The sequence below is a fragment of the Aythya ferina genome (assembly GCF_964211825.1).
Source record: "Aythya ferina genome assembly, chromosome: 18".
Classification (NCBI taxonomy): Eukaryota; Metazoa; Chordata; class Aves; order Anseriformes; family Anatidae; genus Aythya; species Aythya ferina.
This window is the reverse complement of record NC_140317.1, coordinates 6,721,147-6,739,957: the sequence shown is the minus strand read 5'-3', so window position 1 is coordinate 6,739,957 and position 18,811 is coordinate 6,721,147. Positions and strand designations below refer to the sequence as shown.

General features: G+C 34.9%; 1 protein-coding gene across 9 annotated transcripts in view; it reads right to left on the bottom strand.

The window, feature by feature from the left end:
* The window catches only part of PECAM1 (platelet and endothelial cell adhesion molecule 1), a 42,499-nt gene that overhangs the window by 18,296 nt on the left and 5,392 nt on the right, over positions 1 to 18,811 (bottom strand). For 5 of the 9 annotated variants that reach the window (XM_084491870.1, XM_084491871.1, XM_084491873.1 and 2 more), the window contains exons 1-12: positions 12,846 to 13,151; positions 12,651 to 12,677; positions 10,511 to 10,804; positions 9,442 to 9,750; positions 9,086 to 9,355; positions 8,443 to 8,703; positions 7,154 to 7,435; positions 3,743 to 4,024; positions 3,204 to 3,311; positions 2,313 to 2,340; positions 1,788 to 1,858; positions 1,038 to 1,094 (exon numbers count right to left, since the gene is read on the bottom strand). In XM_084491870.1, the coding sequence (XP_084347996.1) occupies positions 1,038 to 1,094; positions 1,788 to 1,858; positions 2,313 to 2,340; positions 3,204 to 3,311; positions 3,743 to 4,024; positions 7,154 to 7,435; positions 8,443 to 8,703; positions 9,086 to 9,355; positions 9,442 to 9,750; positions 10,511 to 10,804; positions 12,651 to 12,677; positions 12,846 to 12,879 (2,023 nt within the window). In that variant the 5' untranslated portion in view covers positions 12,880 to 13,151. Of the gene's footprint in view, positions 1 to 521; positions 649 to 752; positions 855 to 1,037; positions 1,095 to 1,787; positions 1,859 to 2,312; positions 2,341 to 3,203; positions 3,312 to 3,742; positions 4,025 to 7,153; positions 7,436 to 8,442; positions 8,704 to 9,085; positions 9,356 to 9,441; positions 9,751 to 10,510; positions 10,805 to 12,650; positions 12,678 to 12,845; positions 13,152 to 15,834; positions 15,897 to 16,053; positions 16,373 to 18,811 lie in introns of those variants that run through there. The other 4 variants (XR_014684497.1, XM_084491875.1, XM_084491877.1 and 1 more) reach the window with 4 other exon arrangements.

Genomic DNA, 18,811 nt, shown 5'->3' with positions numbered 1-18,811 from the left:
ATGTTCCAGCTGTCTGTGTGTTTGTTTTACATGAGGGTGTCTCTATTTCTAATTTGACTTATTCGGGCCACAATGGGCTAAGTTCCATACACTGACCATAAGCTCTTTCCTCTTGCTTGCTGAAGTAAAAGCTATTGTCATACAAATACAGAATGGTTACTGTTATTTTTAGAATTATATAAATAATAGGCTTCTGTATCTGGTACATAGATCTGCAATAACCTAGTTGGTTTTAACAAAGCTGCCCAATCTGTAGTGGATAAAGATTAAAACCATTTATTTCCCGCACACATGCAGGTTGCTACATCAGAGCTAACTTGATCTGAAACAGGTAGGATAAAAGAAAAAAAAGAAAAAAATATGAAGAAAAAAAAAAAAAGGAAAAAAAATAATAATTGAGCTAGAGTTTCCAAAGGTTGGTTCCAAGTTTTTCTGTGAAATTATCCACATATTTAAGTGGTATTCTTTGAATAAATATTTTAAAAACACTGGTCATGAAGAATACAATATGCTAGATGATAGTAGTTGATGACACCTTTTAATGATTATAGATATTATCCCATGTGGTGTGTCAAGGCATTTGGCAGGTCATGTTATTCTGATTCATAACAGATTATTTTTAGGTTTAACGCTTAAATATTTCAAGATCTGTAGAAAGGAATAAAAGACAGAGAAATAAAATAAGTCTGTAGAAAAAAAAATAAATAAAAAATGCTTCTTAATATATGTCATATAGAACTTAAAATTCCTACTATTAGTTAGTTGTAAACTGTCCTCCATCTGAAGGCCTCAAATCCAGCAAAATTAATTACACTTCACAATGATGTTCAGAAATGGGTCCTGTCATTTCCATTCTGCACATGAGGAAAAAGATCTATATTTGTCAGTTTTCTCCACTATCAGAGAGGAGGAGGAAAGGACTGAACCTATCAAATCCTCACTGCTGCCACAAGAAAACATTACAGCCTTCAACTGTAAAAAAAAAAAAATAATAATAATAAAAAAAAATAGAATCTATTGTTTAAGTTTGAAATTACCTTTATTTTCATCTGTTGATTTCATGTGATTTTCACCATCTTCAATGTAACCTGATCCTAAAATATTTAAGTAAAAGTTGAGCTGAGAAAATATTTATTAAAGCCAATCAAATGAATGAGTTAAACAGCTGCAGTTCGTATTGCCATTGTTTATTTACATAGGAGAAATTCTACTTTTAGATTCACATCTAAAAGACAGTCACGCAACAAAGGTGAGTAGGACTTCTTAAATAATCAGGTTAAAAAAAAAAAAAAAAAACAGGATAACTTTGCTCATAGCAGGTACTCTAAACAACACGTCCACCTATTTCATGAAGTGCACTGAGATCCAGGAAAGAAAGTGACCAGTAAGGGCAAGTTAACATTGCTATGTTGCTGCCAGACTGTGGGAGCACATGCCACAACTCAAATTTGCTCTCTGAACTCATTTTTTGCATCTGTCAGAAATCTGTCAAAATGAGGAAGTAATTCTCTTTTACCATCATTTTCCATCTGTAGTATTGGTAACTGATTGCCTGGTAGAAGTGCCTGAGCAGATTTATAAACAAGTCTTTGTATAAGACATGCTCATAAAAAGCTATGCAAATTCAAAATGATAGAAGACACTTTGGAGGATGTTATTGTGATTATAGGATTACCAAAAATTTGGCCCCCATCTAAACTACAACCATGCAAGTCCAGATCTTAGAATAAATATTTAATTAGGTCATTAGGTCAATTTACTACTAGTTTTACAGCAAAATATCCTACCAGAATAGTAGTCTCCATCATTGTGCTGTCTTGCCAGTTTTTCATTTGTTGAGTTTGTAGCCAAGGCAGATCTGAAGAGCAAACCAATAAAAGTTTATGTAATTATCCATAACAGCCAATAAAATCAACATGATGATATGCAAATATCAGTCATTGTCTATGCTGACTACTACAATTTCTTAAGTATTGAAGCTAATGAAAATTTTGTTTCTGTCTTTATGATAACCATAAGCAAGCTTTAAATCAAAGGTGGTCCTTCTTGCATTACTTTAAGACTTCGGTGTTTTTAATTTAATGTCTAAATGCATTCAAATGTAGGTCTGACATTCTTGTATTTCTCTTAGCTGTCCTTTTTCTATTTTTAGAGTATTTCCTCATCCTGTTGTTGTGTAAGCAGGTGGTGCATGAAGCACAACCATCTATTGTTTGCAGGTGTGTGCCATAATAAACTACATTCATATGGTGGAAGGCCCCAAACCTTTAAACAGAAATACTTCACCATTACCAGAAAGCAAGCTATCTTACCGAGACATCTCCATGGATGATTCTTTAGCTTGACAAAGAAGAATAAAAGCATCTATTAATATACTGTACAAGTAAAATAATTTAAAAATAATAATTAAAAAAATAATTAAAAAAAAAAACACACAGCAATTATCTACCAAAATCAGAGTAAATTCTCTTAGATATTACAAAATCAATTACTTAGTGTTCTACATCCCATTTAAATGTCTCTTTTGCAGTGAAGCTAAGCTCTTTAACCTCAAATTTCAGCCTGGTCAATTTAAGCTGCCTAGGACATCCAGGTACTCGAAATTTTCCAAAATATTTTGCAATGTACTCCATATCACAGGATGTTCATTTAAACTAGATTTCCTTACTTTCCAAAAGATCAATACCTTAATAATAAAAGACAAACACAAAAGTGAAATTATATTAGTGTGGGGAGAAAAAGAAATCTAATATTCTAAAATTTCCTTCATGAAGACTAGAGAAATATCTCAATTACCTCCAAGTTGGGACACTGAATCAAATTGTTGTAGTTCTGTAACGGAGCAAAAAGCACCTCAGGCTGCTTCTTCCTCTACATTTGAAGTGTCTGAATTCCAGACCTTGGATTGCATCAGAATAGTGCAATTCTGGCCTACCTCCAAAAACATGTGCTCCACTAGTGCCTTTCCAGCACCATTAGTTAGATGTTCTCCCTATTCTGCCTAAGATACCTGAGTAACTTCAACACACCTACAGCTTAATTTGACCCAACCATGCATTTTTAAGCAGACTTTTAGGTTTTTAAAAGCACATGTAGTCATTTCCCAAGGCCTCACCCCCACGGGCCGTTGTTCCTGAAGCAGATACAATGTTTTTACTGCAATACATTAATTACTAAAGAAAAAGAAGAGAATCATTTCTTACCCTTTTTCTTCTTACATAAAAACCACCATACAGTGAGAGTTATTGCTCCTACGATAAGTATGAGGACAAATGCAGCAATGACTCCTTTCTGCCAAGATGCTAAGATGACTGGAAATACGGAAGACATGTTTAAGAGAGTATATACAGTGACTGGTCATCATTACTAACTTCTGCATAAAGTGAGCTTTTACTTTACTACAAATTAACCTTCCTACACAATGCTGAAAGTCTTTAAGGAGACTTGCATGCAAAGGTCGCTAGTGAGCCTTGCTCTTGTGACAGACATCTCAGTACAACAAAGGGTTGCTTTTAATTTAATATGACTCCTTTGGCTTTTGAGCATCTGTTAAGCTTTTGTATGTAGGTAAAATAACCTCTGTTTATAAATGTTTCTCTGTCTAACTTCTGCCAATGGTGGAACAAAACCAAGTAAGGCAGGTATACTTCATAACATCCCTTACATTTAGTAACTTTACATATAACATGACCTCACCTGCCACGATAGCAGAGTATGCAGTTTATTGTAAAAGTTAACTTACCATTGATGGTTATTGGATGGCTTTTCACATTCACCTTAGCTCGATTAGAAACCATGCAGTAATATGTCCCTGTATCCTGCCTGCTCATTGTTTCCTTGTGCCACACGATTCTGTCTGTGCTTTCAGTTTTTTCATATAAAAGAGTATCGTGATCAGTTTTTTTAAAAATCTTGAAGTGGATTGGCCAAGATCCTTCTTCGACAGAGCAGAGAAAAGCAGTCCCACTGCCATCTTCCACATCCCCATATGGAATACTGCCCAAGCTGGCATTCCTGATTGGTACTACAAAGAAAGGCACAAATGAAACATCTCTCTGCTATTAAAAATAACTTTGATGATAAAATACTGTATTGTAGATATACTTGCTTTAATGCCATTTTACTTAGCGAAACAGAGTGAATGCACAGTATTGTTCTGAAATATCTCTGCCAGATTGCATCCTCCAGTAAATATTTCTATACACTCAAAAATAAAGAGGGCATCATAAAGAAGCAAAGCAGACACAGAAGGAAACTATATCCATTTCCACAGAAGTCAGCCTCTTAAACTCCTTCAGATTCCCACCAGGCCCCAACCTAGAAATTATTTGGTTTTCAGAAATAACACACTCTGCAGTTTGATAGTACAAATAATTATAATTATTTATAGTTATATAATTATTATTTATAATTATTTTATATATATTATAAATAATTTATGTACCTATGCTTTCATAGTTATGTAGGGTTACACTGTTTTATACTAACTGCATTATATCTTTCTCGTAACAATAGTAAACATTGTCAGATGATGCATCAAAGGCATGAGCAAGTCCTAAATTCTAAAGATTACAGGATATAGCAAACAAAATAAAATAGTCTACATTTGAACAAATTGTAAGAATATGCATAGTGAAAATACAGTTTTTAGGCTACTAATGAAAGAAATAACATATACAGAGCTATCTTACAAATATCTTACATGTGAATCAACACTCATAACTGCATCAGGAAAAAAAATGTATATACAGTTAACACTTTCTATGGCACAATGCAAGTGGACTGTCACTAGCTTCCCAAAATGCTTTGGATTTGAAGCACCTGCTTTGCTAAAATTACTGAACAAAATTTTTCTGGAACTATTAATGTGTTTGGAGCAGGGTCATGGATAACACAAGACAGAAGTAAATGAGGAGTCATCAAGGCAACACTGGCACAGAAGCAAAACGAGGAAGCCAAATCTGATATGAAAAGACGCTTGTCATGAAAGCTGCGTTTATATTAGGAAGCTGATTTAGATGCAAAATGTGGGCTACTGCAACTGGCCTCATGACTGTGAGAGGATTGCTATATAAAACAATTTTTTTTTTTTTTTCAGAAAATATAGCCAGAATTTTACTTTATTTTTCAGAAAAGTATAGCCAGAAAGGACAGAAAACAGAACTCAGGAGAGAAAACAACCACATCAGGAGAGAATAGCTGCAGAAGATAGTTTCATCAGGCTCCAAAATGCAAGTTTCTATTCAGAATTTCCGAACGGTGTCACAGTATATCCCGAAACACTGCTGTAATGACTGCAATACACTAGTTCTAGCAAGGATGTGTAAGACACTATAGAAATAGACACTTATTAAAGGACTAAGATTATGCTTTGTATTTGTTTGTTACTCGTTATTTCAAATTACCTTGACTTTACATTTTACTGGATAAAGCTTTTCACAGTTTTGTATTTCAGCTTCTCTCCAGTGTTAGCAAAGCATATCCTAGTGGAACTGATGAACTTGATGTGCACTCCTAGCTCTATAATCTAAGCAAAGGCAAATACTGTCAATTGAGACTTTTTTAGAGGCCAAGAAAACGAAGAGCATGTCCTTCAGCTGTGCAATAATCCAACTGACACAGAAGAAATGCAACAATTCTGGATATATCTGTTCTAGTCATGTACAACTCAATGTCAAAACTCACATTTCTTCAGTAAACTCAGAGATAATCCACCTTTTAGCAAGTTTATATTTTTAAAATGAACACAATTCGGATTCAGGCTAGGACACAACACTGAAAACTCCTTTGAACCACTAGGATCTGAACTATTGTGTGAAAATTTACTACCATCTGCTCGGAGAGCACCAAACAAATCTACAGAAATACAGTATGATGGTTAAAATCCCACCAAAACAAGACACTCTTACCCACGTAAGAACCAACACGCACGTATGTTTTAAGAGTTATCAGTATCAGACTCTTGTAGCTTACTATGAAACAGTTTTTTGCTTCCTGAAGTTGCTCTTCACATCTACCAATTGCACACTTGCAAATCACAGCTTTTTCACTAGCATGCTCCTTCTTGAAGTAGTGTTAAGATACCCAGCATATATCAAGCCTCATGCTTTCTTCTATAGCCTTCCAATTCTTCTTTTTAAAGCTTCAGCTACCTCATGGATAGAGGAATTTTGCCCTTTCTAATGCAGCCTCTGTTTTTCCTGCAGTACCTCCTACAGGCTTTCTCATGTTCTAGATTTGAATATCGTCATCCTGTGTTAAGGAATGTCTGTGGTTATTCAGAGATTCAGATGCATGTTTTTTATTTTTTTTATTTCCCTTATTTCAAATATCCCACTACAGCAGGACATTTCAGCAGTGCAATTCAGTCCTCTCACTCTTAAGGGTTATAAGCTAGTAAAGTCATTGTACTTAAAGCTGGGCACAAAAGTAACTTTTCATACTTGCAGATCAGTTTGCTCATTTCCAGTAACTACTATTTGCAGATACAGCATAATAATAGACTGACTTTCAGAGCTCCTAAGGAACTGCAACCTCTGGTGTTGAACATGCTCAGTGCCTCAGAAAATTGCAATTAATAACAGAGATTTTTAGAGAGATTACTGAAAGTGTAGATTTATTTATTTATTTTTACTAGGAATCTAGCTAGCAAGCTTACATGTATTTTGGTGAGGAAATTCATAGAAATAACTTCAATATCATTACATATGCAATAAATCCAGACCCATGGAAATCAAATGTGGAAAAAATTGATCTGGTTCTGAATTTTTTAATCGTTATTTTACTGAAACAGCTTTTGTTGTTCAAATTTTTGAACACTGAAATCATTTATGCTTTGCCAGTAAGACTACTTCTACAACAGGATTTCAAGTCAGATGTCTTTTGCATTAAAATAAACTCAGCTGTAGTTAACTCAGTTCTGACTACTATCAAGATTGTTACTTCATTGATAAATAGTCTGATACAGATCTCCAACTATTTTTACTCCATTTGAACAAGGATTTATAAACATTTTGAATGAAATAATGCTTTTATTATAATAAACTATAAAGTTTTTATAAAGCATCTATTTTGCTTAGTCTATAATATGCCACTTCAAGCAGTTTCAAGAATCAAAATATGGCATTAGACAAGAAGCATTGAACAGACTTACCTATTACTGTGATGTTGAGAATATTGCTAGTTTTCACGCCGCTAGAGTGATTATTTCTAGCATCACATTTGTACCCTCTTTTGTCATTTTGTCTAATATTTTCATCCAAGAATGTAGCATATGTGTCATTAATTACCACTTTCTTAACTTCATTTCCTTTGTAGAATGTGAATGTTATTGGCGGTGTTCCCATCATTAAACGACAGATCAACTGTAGAGGTTTCCCCAGCACCACCTCCGGTAAACCACTGACAACAGAAAGAGTTGGCTTGGAGACTGGAGCTAAAATGGGAAGAAAAAAAGTGTTGCCAATTATATTACATAAGACTCAAAGATACAATATTATTTTATATAAAACATACAAATATACACTATTTAGCTAGTTTCCACACCCAGCCTATATGGGAAGCTCCTGCTCATCAACAGAATGGAAGCAAGAGGATGACTTGAACAAAGAAAAAACAGATAACAAAACATACATATATGATTTAGACTAAAACAGCATGCAAGCAGAATGCAAAGAAAAACAAGAAAAGGTCAGTAAAACAGCTGTGGATCATCCAAACTCGAGAGCTAGCTCTTACCCAAGGAGCAAATATATAGAGTAAAATAATCTGGAGGTAAAGTAACATCACATGTATTATCTGATATGGATACTCTAGCATCTAATCAGGGACCTCTGTTTCTGCAGTGAGTTACAACCCAATTAATCCCCCTTTACAGACTTGAGAACTGACTGTGCTTGTTCCATGATGGGGAAGGAAACTAGGGTGTTTATAAATAGTGTGCTGGTCAGGGGGTTGTATAGATAGCAAAAAATTTGGCTTTTCTGGAGTACAGTCATCCAGATGACCTCTGTCTCTCATGGCTTTCTGCCTGGAGGGTCAGGGGAAGAGATTCAAGGTAGCTACTGACAGAGTTTCAGATCAAACTGGTGAGTTAAATGTTTGCAGATCATTCCCAGCTCCTGCAAATGGTAATGAACGAGAGTTTATTTGGCACCTAGCAGAACCAAGTGAACAGGACAGAAGGGAAGACATGCTATCTCCTTTCCTCTAGGGCCAAGCCTGTAACAGCCTCACTTGACTAAGATAACAATAGGTCAAATCCTCTACAACTAAAGCATGTAAGCACATCTCACAGAAATTAATATTCCAAAAACTTATGAACACCCTTGTAGTTCATGAAGTAGAAGAGACGGATTTGTAAAAAGATGAGCCTATTTATAAGTTTATGGATTTGATTTCTTTTTTTTTTCCACTGGGTTCTAACCTTCTGTATCTACTCACCATAAACACTTATCCTTACAGGTTTGCTCTCCTTGACTATTCCTTTTACTTCAGCCTTACAGATATAGGATCCAGTATCATTCACATTAACTCTCATTGTTAGGTTTCTAGAATTTTTCAACAAGATGTCTCCATTTGAATTTCTCCGTAATATAGAGAAGTTAGCTTTTCGAAAACCACTAATGCTGCAACTCAAAGTTAATTCTTTATTTTCATCAAGCTTGCTCATAGAAGCAGACAATATTGGCTTGGGGAATAACTCTGTAAGATAAAAAGATAAATCATTCAAATTGAGCATAAAAGAATGTGACTGCCTATCCCAAATTATACAGAATGAAGCATATAGAGAAAGATTACAATCAGGACAAAAACCCATCATGCTATTGTAATATAATAATATTTTCAGGGAAAACAGAAATGTAACAATTGCTTGGAATCTACATCCCATATGTGGAAAGTATTTGAAAGTATTATTTTAGTTGTAAAGTATTAGCGGCTGGAAAAAATCAGAAGTCCAAATCTAAATAGCCTTTAAATTAGGGAAAATTTATACTTGGATCTGGACATTACCTTTGCAGATCTACCAAATTCAAATTTAAATATTTCTTCACTGAGTAAAATCTAAGGTGAACAGAGGTCTTACCTGCCACAACAACATTCAGTTTGGTGGTTTTAGATGCTCTCCCTTGCTCCACCTTACACAGGTATTCACCACTGTCCTCTAGAGTAGCAACTGCAGAATATTTCAAAAGTTTCTCATCTCGTACACTATTCAGTATTGTTTTGTTTTTCTGAAGTATGATTTCAATGTCACGCATTCGAGCTACTACAGTTGAGCATTCAAACTCTATCCTGTCTCCTTCTGTAATATTACTTGTGGACTTGATGATCAGAGAAGGCTTTATAAATGGTTCTGAAAGAGAATACATATAAGATCAGAATCCAACTTTTTAATTATGGCAAGCAAAGAAATGTAAAATGAAAAGTTAAGCAACTTACCCTTGACAGTAACAAGTGTTCTGTTGCTGGGTTCTGAACTTTCAAGTTCAAAGTTTGTATGTTTCACAAATCTCTTACCAAAACAGTCAAAGTACAAAATATTATCCCCCTCTTCAACAGAAAATTCCGCTGTAGAAAAATTCCTGTATGCCTCAAATACAAGTTTTTCTTTAGGAGTTGAATTTGTCTTTGTCTTCCGGAAAAGGAACTGTAAAGGAGGTACTTCTTCTGGCAGCTCACAACGTAATTTTACAACTTCACCCTCTAAAACTTCTCTTTTCTCAGCAGTCAGGATTGGTTTGGTCATTCCTTACAGCAGAAAACAAGGAAAGAAATAGTTTGATTTGGGGTGATGCAGTGATCCATCTCTGATGACTATGGTATTGATTTATGCTAATGGACAGATACAAATAATTTGCAAATACTGGATCTGTTTGTTTTGTTTGTTTGTTTTACTATTATTATTATTTACTATTGTAACTATATTATTGTAACTATTTAACACAGAACAAATGTTTTCCTAGTTGCTTTTCCAAGAGGCAAAACATCACTTTCAGTCAAGAATACATGACTAGAAAGAGTATAGACAGAGGTTGCCCCTGTTCTCAGAAAAGATGAAGGAACAAGACAGAAAGACAGATATAAAATTATCTACAAAAGTAGTCCACCACTGATACTAGCTTTGGCAACAGCTATTACAAGGTGACAATCTTTGTTTCCAGCTTTTCCAGTAATTTAGTCTCCCCCACCAATGTATTTCCAGTCTATGGGTGCAAGCTTTCATAAATAACGCTTTCTCTAGTCTCAGGGGTAGAGCATGGGAAGGTGGCTCAGGAGGCATGAATTCAATTTTTGACTGTCACTGATCTGCCAGGTAAGCTTGGGACTGAGATTTCATTTCTGTGCCTTAATATGAGGACTTAGTACTCAACTCTTGTAAAGCACTGGGATGTCAAAGGACAAAAAACCTTTTGCAAGATATCCTATTTAGCACTGGCTATTGTCACTCACCCTGAGAGGTTTCTCTTTTTGTATCTTAGAAAACTGACATGTTTGAAAGAATACTCACCTGTTACCCAAACATGTAACGATTTACTAGATTTTGTCTTTCCATCTGCTTTCACAGTACATTCATAGTCTCCTGTATCTGCAGATCTAGCGATAGGTACTTCATATCGTGCAACTTCTTTGTCTGATACAATCATATATACAAGCTTGCCATCCTTAAAAATTGTAATATTATGCTGTAGGTGGAAATTGGCACTTTTGCTAATATCAGCATGGCATATAATTGACATAGGAGCTCCATTCTTCACTTTGGCAGATGGCTCAGCCCTGATTTCAACATTGTTGAAGGTAAAAACTTGATGGAGAAAATAAAAAGAGAGTTATATTATCTTCAAATTGTCTAACTGTTACTGATTAAAATGTAGTAGCTTGAGATAAAATTAATTCATTGTATCCTAGTAGCAAGTGTTATCATTTTTGTGGTCAGATCTCACAGATGTTGACAGTAGTAGCAGCTTTACCTTTCTCTGCACCAGTATATTAGATGCCCCTACTGATTATCTCAACATGCAATGTTCATCTCCTCACTCTCTGCCTTGGGCGATTGAGAGAATCACTGATTTGGCCAAATCTGCTAAATGCCCTAGAATAGCAGAGAATATTGGAGTAGATTTGCAGCTATTTCTTGTTTTTTCTGATTTCTTGTAGTTTGTTGTCTCCATCTCCTTTTGTCTGGAGATCTGAGAGATTAACAAAAGTTTGTATATCTTTTTGTCTGAAGAAACTGAAGAATGACAGCATAACCCAGTTTAGAGCTGTATTAAACCCCAAGTCACTTCATCCCTAAACATATGACAGAAATCTCTGAAGTTATTCCAGCATTTATTTATTTTTTTAAATCTGAAAGCAAGATTAGGGTTATGTTAAATTTAATTTTAAACATGTAATTTGCAAATATGCAAATTTCATTTTAAACATGTAATGTACATACTTGGGATAATCTCAAATCTATACTTTAGGAAAACTGGAGCATAGCAAAAGATATTTGGGTTCAAGTTCTGCAAGCAAACTTGTACATGCCTAACTTTACACTGTGACATGTCCCATGATCATACACTCAAGAATCCTTAACAACCATATGGCTTTAAATAATCGAAATACAGAATCATATACAGAACTAATGTCTTTATTTAATTTATAATCTAAACTTTCCAGTCCTTGAAAAAATATGTTGAATACAATATTCCTACTAAAAATGAACAAATAAAAAACAGCTAAGTAGTTTAACAAACTAAGTTTATAATAGCATTAACACATACAGTGCTTCTGTGTTTATAACCACAGGAATGATAAATACTATGTAACAAAATTTTATGATTATCAGAATATCAGTATAATAATACTTTTATTCACACAGCTCAATGAACAAGTACAGGGAAAACTTTTGAGTGCACTCATTTTCCCTTCCCATAGAAATTACAGATTTGGATATGCATACTTTTCCCCAAGATTTTTATTAGAAATTAGGTACCTGAACAGTAAAAATTTTCTGCTATGTCCAGTTACCAGATATTTACAATTTGCCAAGGAGATTTTGGGCCATAAAAGTCAATACAGTACTTTTTGCACATGAGCAGACTACGTGACACAGAGGAGCAAGCATTTCTTGATAGATGGAGAAAAGCAAGGATGCAGAGTGTACATGCTCGGAGCCAGCAAGATGACAACATAAAAAGTAAAAGCATTTCTTTCAGGACACAAGTTCTATACTCTGCTCAGACAGGTTCATGGAATATTTTGCAAGAAAAAGAGCAAAAGAGAGTGAACATAACTTTGTTTGTTTTTAAAACTAATAGAAAATACAAGTAGTTGAATTTCCCCTCCCATCTTTTCTCATTTGTTGGAGCAAGCAAATTGGTCTAGGAAAAAAATCACCAAAACATTAATTAAAAATCTGAGCAGCACATATCTCTGCACATATCTCTTTTAAACACTTTACTAAGAAACACCACCAAGTATATATATATATTTTTTTTTTTATGGCCAAATTTTGTAGAGATTTAGTACAGCAAACCAGATAAACTCTGTTATGGATGCACACTAACTAAAGAGAAAGCAGTTAAATTACGTCTTTTAAATACGTATGTGAAAAAAACAAAACAAAACAAAAACAAAACCACAAAAAAACTATCATTACCTACCTCTTTCCTGAGTGTAAACTCCTGAACCTGAAAAAAGTGAAAAGCAATGTTATTTTCAAAGTTTACAGATTGAGAGACAGCATTATAAACACTAAAAAGTTACCAAAAAAAATAACAAACCAAACCAACCAACCAGCCAAACAACAAAACACAGAAGCACATGTACCCATCCAGATACTTAGTTATTAAACTTACACTGCAAGAAAATCACCAGAAGAGCAAGATGCATCTCGTTCCTGAAGAACAGACACTTAATTACAAAATAAAACAATATTCATCATCAGAGGTAATTTGCTACCAGGTCCCCAAAACAGTTTCTTTTTTAAAAAAAAAAAAATGTTTTATGGAAACTAATAAAATTCTGCCATTAAAATTTGTACATTTTTGCAAATCTTCAGCTGAAACTGGCCAGATCAAGTAATCGTTCCCATTACTGGAAACTGGAAATGGCAAACAATGAGAATCTATCTGCTGCTCCCAGGCAGATTACTGTTCAGGAAGTGACTGGACTTTTCCTGAGGGCGCCACCAAATGCATTTGCTTTGTTTAATTTCTTAAGGTGTATTAAAAAAACAAGAAGGTCCAGTGACATTTATCCTGCAGTTCCTGTCAATACGGGTATTTTTAAGTCACAATTAACCATTTACGAACACAAATTACATCCATTATTTGACCTCTGCAGATCCTTGAGCAAATATTTCTCTTCATCCTGGTATAGAAAACTCATTCAGAGAATACATATACATAATTATTCACTTTTCCCCTTTACCTCCATATCTAGCTCACTCGCCTTTGCTATGGCAAACCACAGCTTTACCATTGAGTTCACAATAAATTCAAATTACTTCAGAAACCATAGCAACTGTTGGGTTACACTAGAATATTGACAGGTGGACCTCTTATGCTACCATCATATATCAAAACCATAGAAGGGCACAAGTTTTGTGCAGTTAGGACAGTGAAAAACATACACAATTACAAAACTTTAAACCCACAACAGTTTGGAGTTTCATTTCCCTACGGAGAGCTGAAGGAGCACTTGCACAATCTGAAACAGAGAATGCTCAAGAGTTAAATCTGCCAGTAGCTTGAAACTGTTTGAATTCAGACGTCCCTGAGAGATCTGCTGACCTTTCCTGTGTCATTTAATTTTGTGCAATAATAAAAGTAGCCTGACAGTATGACAGCCATGCCAGAATGAGGGATGATTAATTTTGCATCCAAAATACTGAAAGCATAAACTGAATGTAAACCAAAGAAGAGGAAAAGATGCATAATATTCTACTTCAGCATTTCAGCTGATGTAAATGTCTGCCTGAGATACTGTAAGGAACTGATGTAAAATTCAGAACACTTGAATTACTCAACTTCCTTTAACAAATGGACGGGTTTGGGGGGCTTTTTTATTTGTTTGTTTGTTTGTTTTTTTCTGATTACAGATGAAAATCTGAAGAAAGTAAAAGGCCTAAAGACAAGGAAATCAGTAGCTGAATTTGTGCTGTAAATGATTATTTGTGAAGAAAACTAAAACGTAATAATTATCCAAAACCCCAGTTTCTTGAAATTCAGATGGGAAGGGGGTGAGAGAGATGGGCATAACAAGAAAAGCAAGAAGATTACAGAGATATTGTCCTGTCCCTATCCCTGCTCTTCTACATTCCTTACTTTGGTACTATGCATGTTTTTTAAGTCTTAAATAATCTGACACTGCAGAAGTAGCAAATTTAAGCACCAATATGATATTCCCAGATAACATTTACCATTTACTTCATAACTTCAAAGGAATGTGCAGCACATTTATTTGTTTATCAATCAACTTTTAAGTCAAACTGAAGTCATTCCACTTGAGCCGTAACACTGACTCAGGTTATAGGCTTGATAAAGTGAGGTGAAATCATGTACTTCAAAAAGTGTTCCTCACTTAAGTCCCTACATTAACTCCCTAAGATCTTAACTCCCTAAGTAGTGATTTAGTTATTTGTGAAAATCTAGTGCTCAACTCTTAATTCCTTAGTTTCTTTCATTTGCAGACTGAGTCAATGCTTTATGTTATTTCCAGAGTCATATTACAGGCTTATTAAAACACTACTTAAAACAATATTAAATACATTCACAGAAATCTATAAATGAGACGTACAGTTCTCATAAGCTTCACTGTTTATATGAACCCCCTTTTCCTTTTTTTTTTTTCCCTCTTGGGGACAATGAAAGCTGTATGTTTTGCCCCAAACAATAGTTTTAAAAGTGCACTCTAACGCTTGTATTACACACAGAACTGTGGTATTGTGTGAAGGGAAACAGGAGGGAAACACTCTTCAGTTTAACAATGTATCAGCAATACCAACCAACATCTATTTAGCTATTTTGCAGGGAGAGTGTTATTTTGAAGGGAGAGAGTGCAAAATGGTACAATCATCATAGCATTTAATGAATAAGAACCAAGCTGGTTAACTAGCAATAGTATTTCTTCTGCTTAATCCAGTCTGTTTGAACTACACCACCAAAAAAAGACCGGTGGTTTGGCTAATTGCCAAAAATGGTCTCCAGAGCCAGGTAAAGGAAAGGAGAATTAGGATACACAGCAGATGGAAAACAAAGGTTTGATAAACTTTTGCTATTGATAACAAAAAATAGGAAGGAAGGAAGGAAGGAGATTTACCTCTTCCCCCATAAAAGAATTCAGCACTACATACAAAGTTCAGCAAAACCACACCAATCTTTCCCACAAGGGGACAAAGGCTCTCCTCTACAGAGAGGGAAAGACAAAGTGGGTGTGGGCCAATATTCTTCAGAGCGATCCAATAAGATCAAGTTCAGAACCAGGCTAGTTTCAAACTGGGCTGAAAGGTCATCTTTTAGGACAAACTAGGTCAGTAGTACAGTTTAATGGTGCTAAAACCAAAGGCTGTTGTGAGACGTCACTCACAAGCCAAGGATGTTCCATTTGATCTCTTAGTCTGATTAGACTGTCATATTCTTGATAAGCCCTCAACATTGTTCTGAGGAGGAAAATCTAGCTGGTATTGGCCAAAATCCAAGGGATAAACTCAGCTGCAGGAATTTAAGCCAAAATGTTATGAAACATGGGAGAAAAGCATTTCAAAGAGGAAGGAATGGCTTGAGACTGTCTTCCATTGTTAAACTGGAAATCATATTGACTTAAAGAATATAAACTTAAACGTACCTATGCTAGTAGTATAGCTGTATATTTTCCTAAATCATCTCATAGTCTCTGAAGATGTTTTTCTGAAACAAGTAATATCAGAGAAAATTAAATACTATACATAAACAAAATTAAAAAATAAATACACAAAATTATTCTAATATGTACACCATTAAAGAACTCTCTTTAGTCCCTTATGTTTCTGAGAAAAGAAGGATTGACATAAAAAATGCAACACACCTTCTGAAGCAGACAAAAATAAATAAATAATAATCTGGCACAATGTCCTCTGAGAACTAAAGAAATCTTCACATTTAATCTAATGCCCAATGAATCAGACCCTTGAAGCTGTGCTCATCTGGGAATACATGATGCCTATTTCTGCTGGTTGGGTCTCCTGCTACTTGCTTAAATATGACAATTCCTAAAAAGCATCAGTTCTGTCATCTGAACAAAGCCTATCAGAGTCAAAACCTATTTCCATAACTAAGGATAAAATGCTGAATAAGATTTTCAAATTCTGCACCAACCCCTACTCCCCAAACACACTGTTTTCAGCCAGCCCCTTATGACAGGAAAGGAAGCGAGGAGTTCCTAGCACATTTCAGCTGTTTGTTTTCATTAACTCCCCAGCTGGTTGGCATGACAGTAAAGAGCATGCTGCAGTGCCAATCGGTAGGACTGACATCTTAATTCCCCACAGAGCACACGCTGAGTACAGTGACTCAGCTAGGCTTTGTCTCCTGTTCTCAAATACCCATTCCTGACCAGTTTTACTTTCTTCAGAAAAGATGTGTTGCCTTCAAGTTATATCTCACTGATTTACTAACAAAACATTTCTCTTAAGAGCACAACGTTCTGGGTCATCAGTGCTTGTCCATGACAATGCAGGTTCTGCATAATGTCTTGTATAAGCTCACTAATTCTATTTTAAAAGCAGTTAATCTCAAATGTTTGGGATTTTATAAATTTTACAAATAATTTATAAAATTCTGAGATCTGAGTCCATCTTTTCTGATGTCAGTGCAAGCTTTCCAGTAACCAAATCAATAATAGAAAAAGCAGCTCTGATGTCTAATCACCCAGCCCCTGACACGTATAATCACTTTGGTTCCTTACAACTGTGAACTATTTTGGTTAATTAATACTTCCTCTTTCAATAGACACATAGAATTATAACAAATGTAATTGTTTTCACACATCTAGACAGCTCCCTGGGGAACTGGGAATGAATTGAGTTTGTTCTGCATATATTTCTAGGTTGTGTTTTCTTGAATGTGAGAAATTTGCATCATTTGTCTTTATTTAAAAAGTCTCTATACTTCCCTAGAGAAGAATAAAAACAAACAAACAAACAAACAAAAAAAAAAAAAACACAACTCATGGATTTGAGTATTTACAAAGAATGTTAAAAAAAAAAAAAAGACTTTTTTCCAGAGCTCCAGATGTTCTACAATTTACAGAAAATCTGTATTGCTGAAAGCTTGTGCTTCTCAGACCATTGCATTTCACAACGGTGCCATCTACTGGACGACGACCCAGGACCACATTGAAATACATTTCCCCCCCACATCCATCTTCTGCAATTAAACCAGCATTCCATTCTGGAGTTTTTCCTATAATTTCTGATATCCAACACCTCCTCCAAACTGAAATTTTGGGATGCAGCAGAAAAACAGCCTTGAGTTCTGCAAGAATATTCATCTCAGAGTATGGACTGTGCCAGAAAAAAAAAAAAAAAAAGTCAGAACCTTATGGCTGGAGAGGGAATTAATTCTGGAAATATTTTCCTTCAATCTACATTCCCATCTTTTATATTGCTTGTTGATTCTCAAAGCATTATTGGAGAATATCCAGTTTTATAAATAAAATTATAAGATAAATGTATCAGTAGTGCCAGTCTTTGATGTCTCATCAAATCTGTAAAATGAAATGAGTATTAATTACTTTAAGCAAAAACGACAGAACTTAAAGGAAGTGTGGAATAGCCTTTCTTACAAAAAAAAAAAAAAATCCTTATTTTTCCTTTGGGGGGCGGGAGAGAAGGCAGAAGGAAGACATACGATTTTTAAATATTTTCCAAATAAAAAATTGGAGATTTGGGGGTTGTTAATTTAATTAATTTGACTACCCAACAGGTTCTTTCACCTATTGACATGTTCCTTCCAATCTGCAGTTCAAATACATTTTTAGTTCAATTGGAAAACTTTTGTTACACTAAAATTCTCATTCAGAACCCAAGGATCACTGCAGGGAATTTAAAGATATCTTAAATACTCATACAGAAAAGATCCCTTCCTCTTCTATTCTTATTTGCTTTCTAGAAAATACAATCTCACAATTGTATACCAAGTAGTTAACATAAACAGCAGGCTTGCTACCACAGCCATTTTGAGTAGGAGTGTAAAAATATGGTATTCCGTGATGATCTAGCTAGCTCAGTAAAACCTTTGCAGACAAAGCAGAAGTGCTTAATGTAATTCAGCACCAGACATAACCACCAATATATGGTGATTTCTAGCAAAACCTTCTGCAGACGTCTACTACAGCAGATGCTCTTCCAGAATGGAGGACCTCTCAGGATGAGGAACTGAGACTGGAAATAACTTTTATAATTCTACTGAAACATGCAAATTTCCCTGGAAACCTACAATAAGACAGATACAGTGTGAAGACTGCACGATCTTACTACATAATGTTATCTCATACTATTTTCATTCTCAAGTCAAAGAATTTTGAGTGAAAAATCTTTTGAGTGAAAGCTGTTTGGCTTTTATTCTCATTCACCTGCTTGCCTGAGGCAGAATATTGTTGCAACACCACATGATACACATCTTCATTTCAGACTTTTTAACTTACATGTTTTGGCTGGATTACTTCTGTACATAATTTTTTGTTAAATATATTCAGCACATTATTTCCAGGCAGGAAATTTGTAGAATAATACAAAGGGAACACCAATCTCACACTGTATCTTACTGATGCTATAAAATTCTAA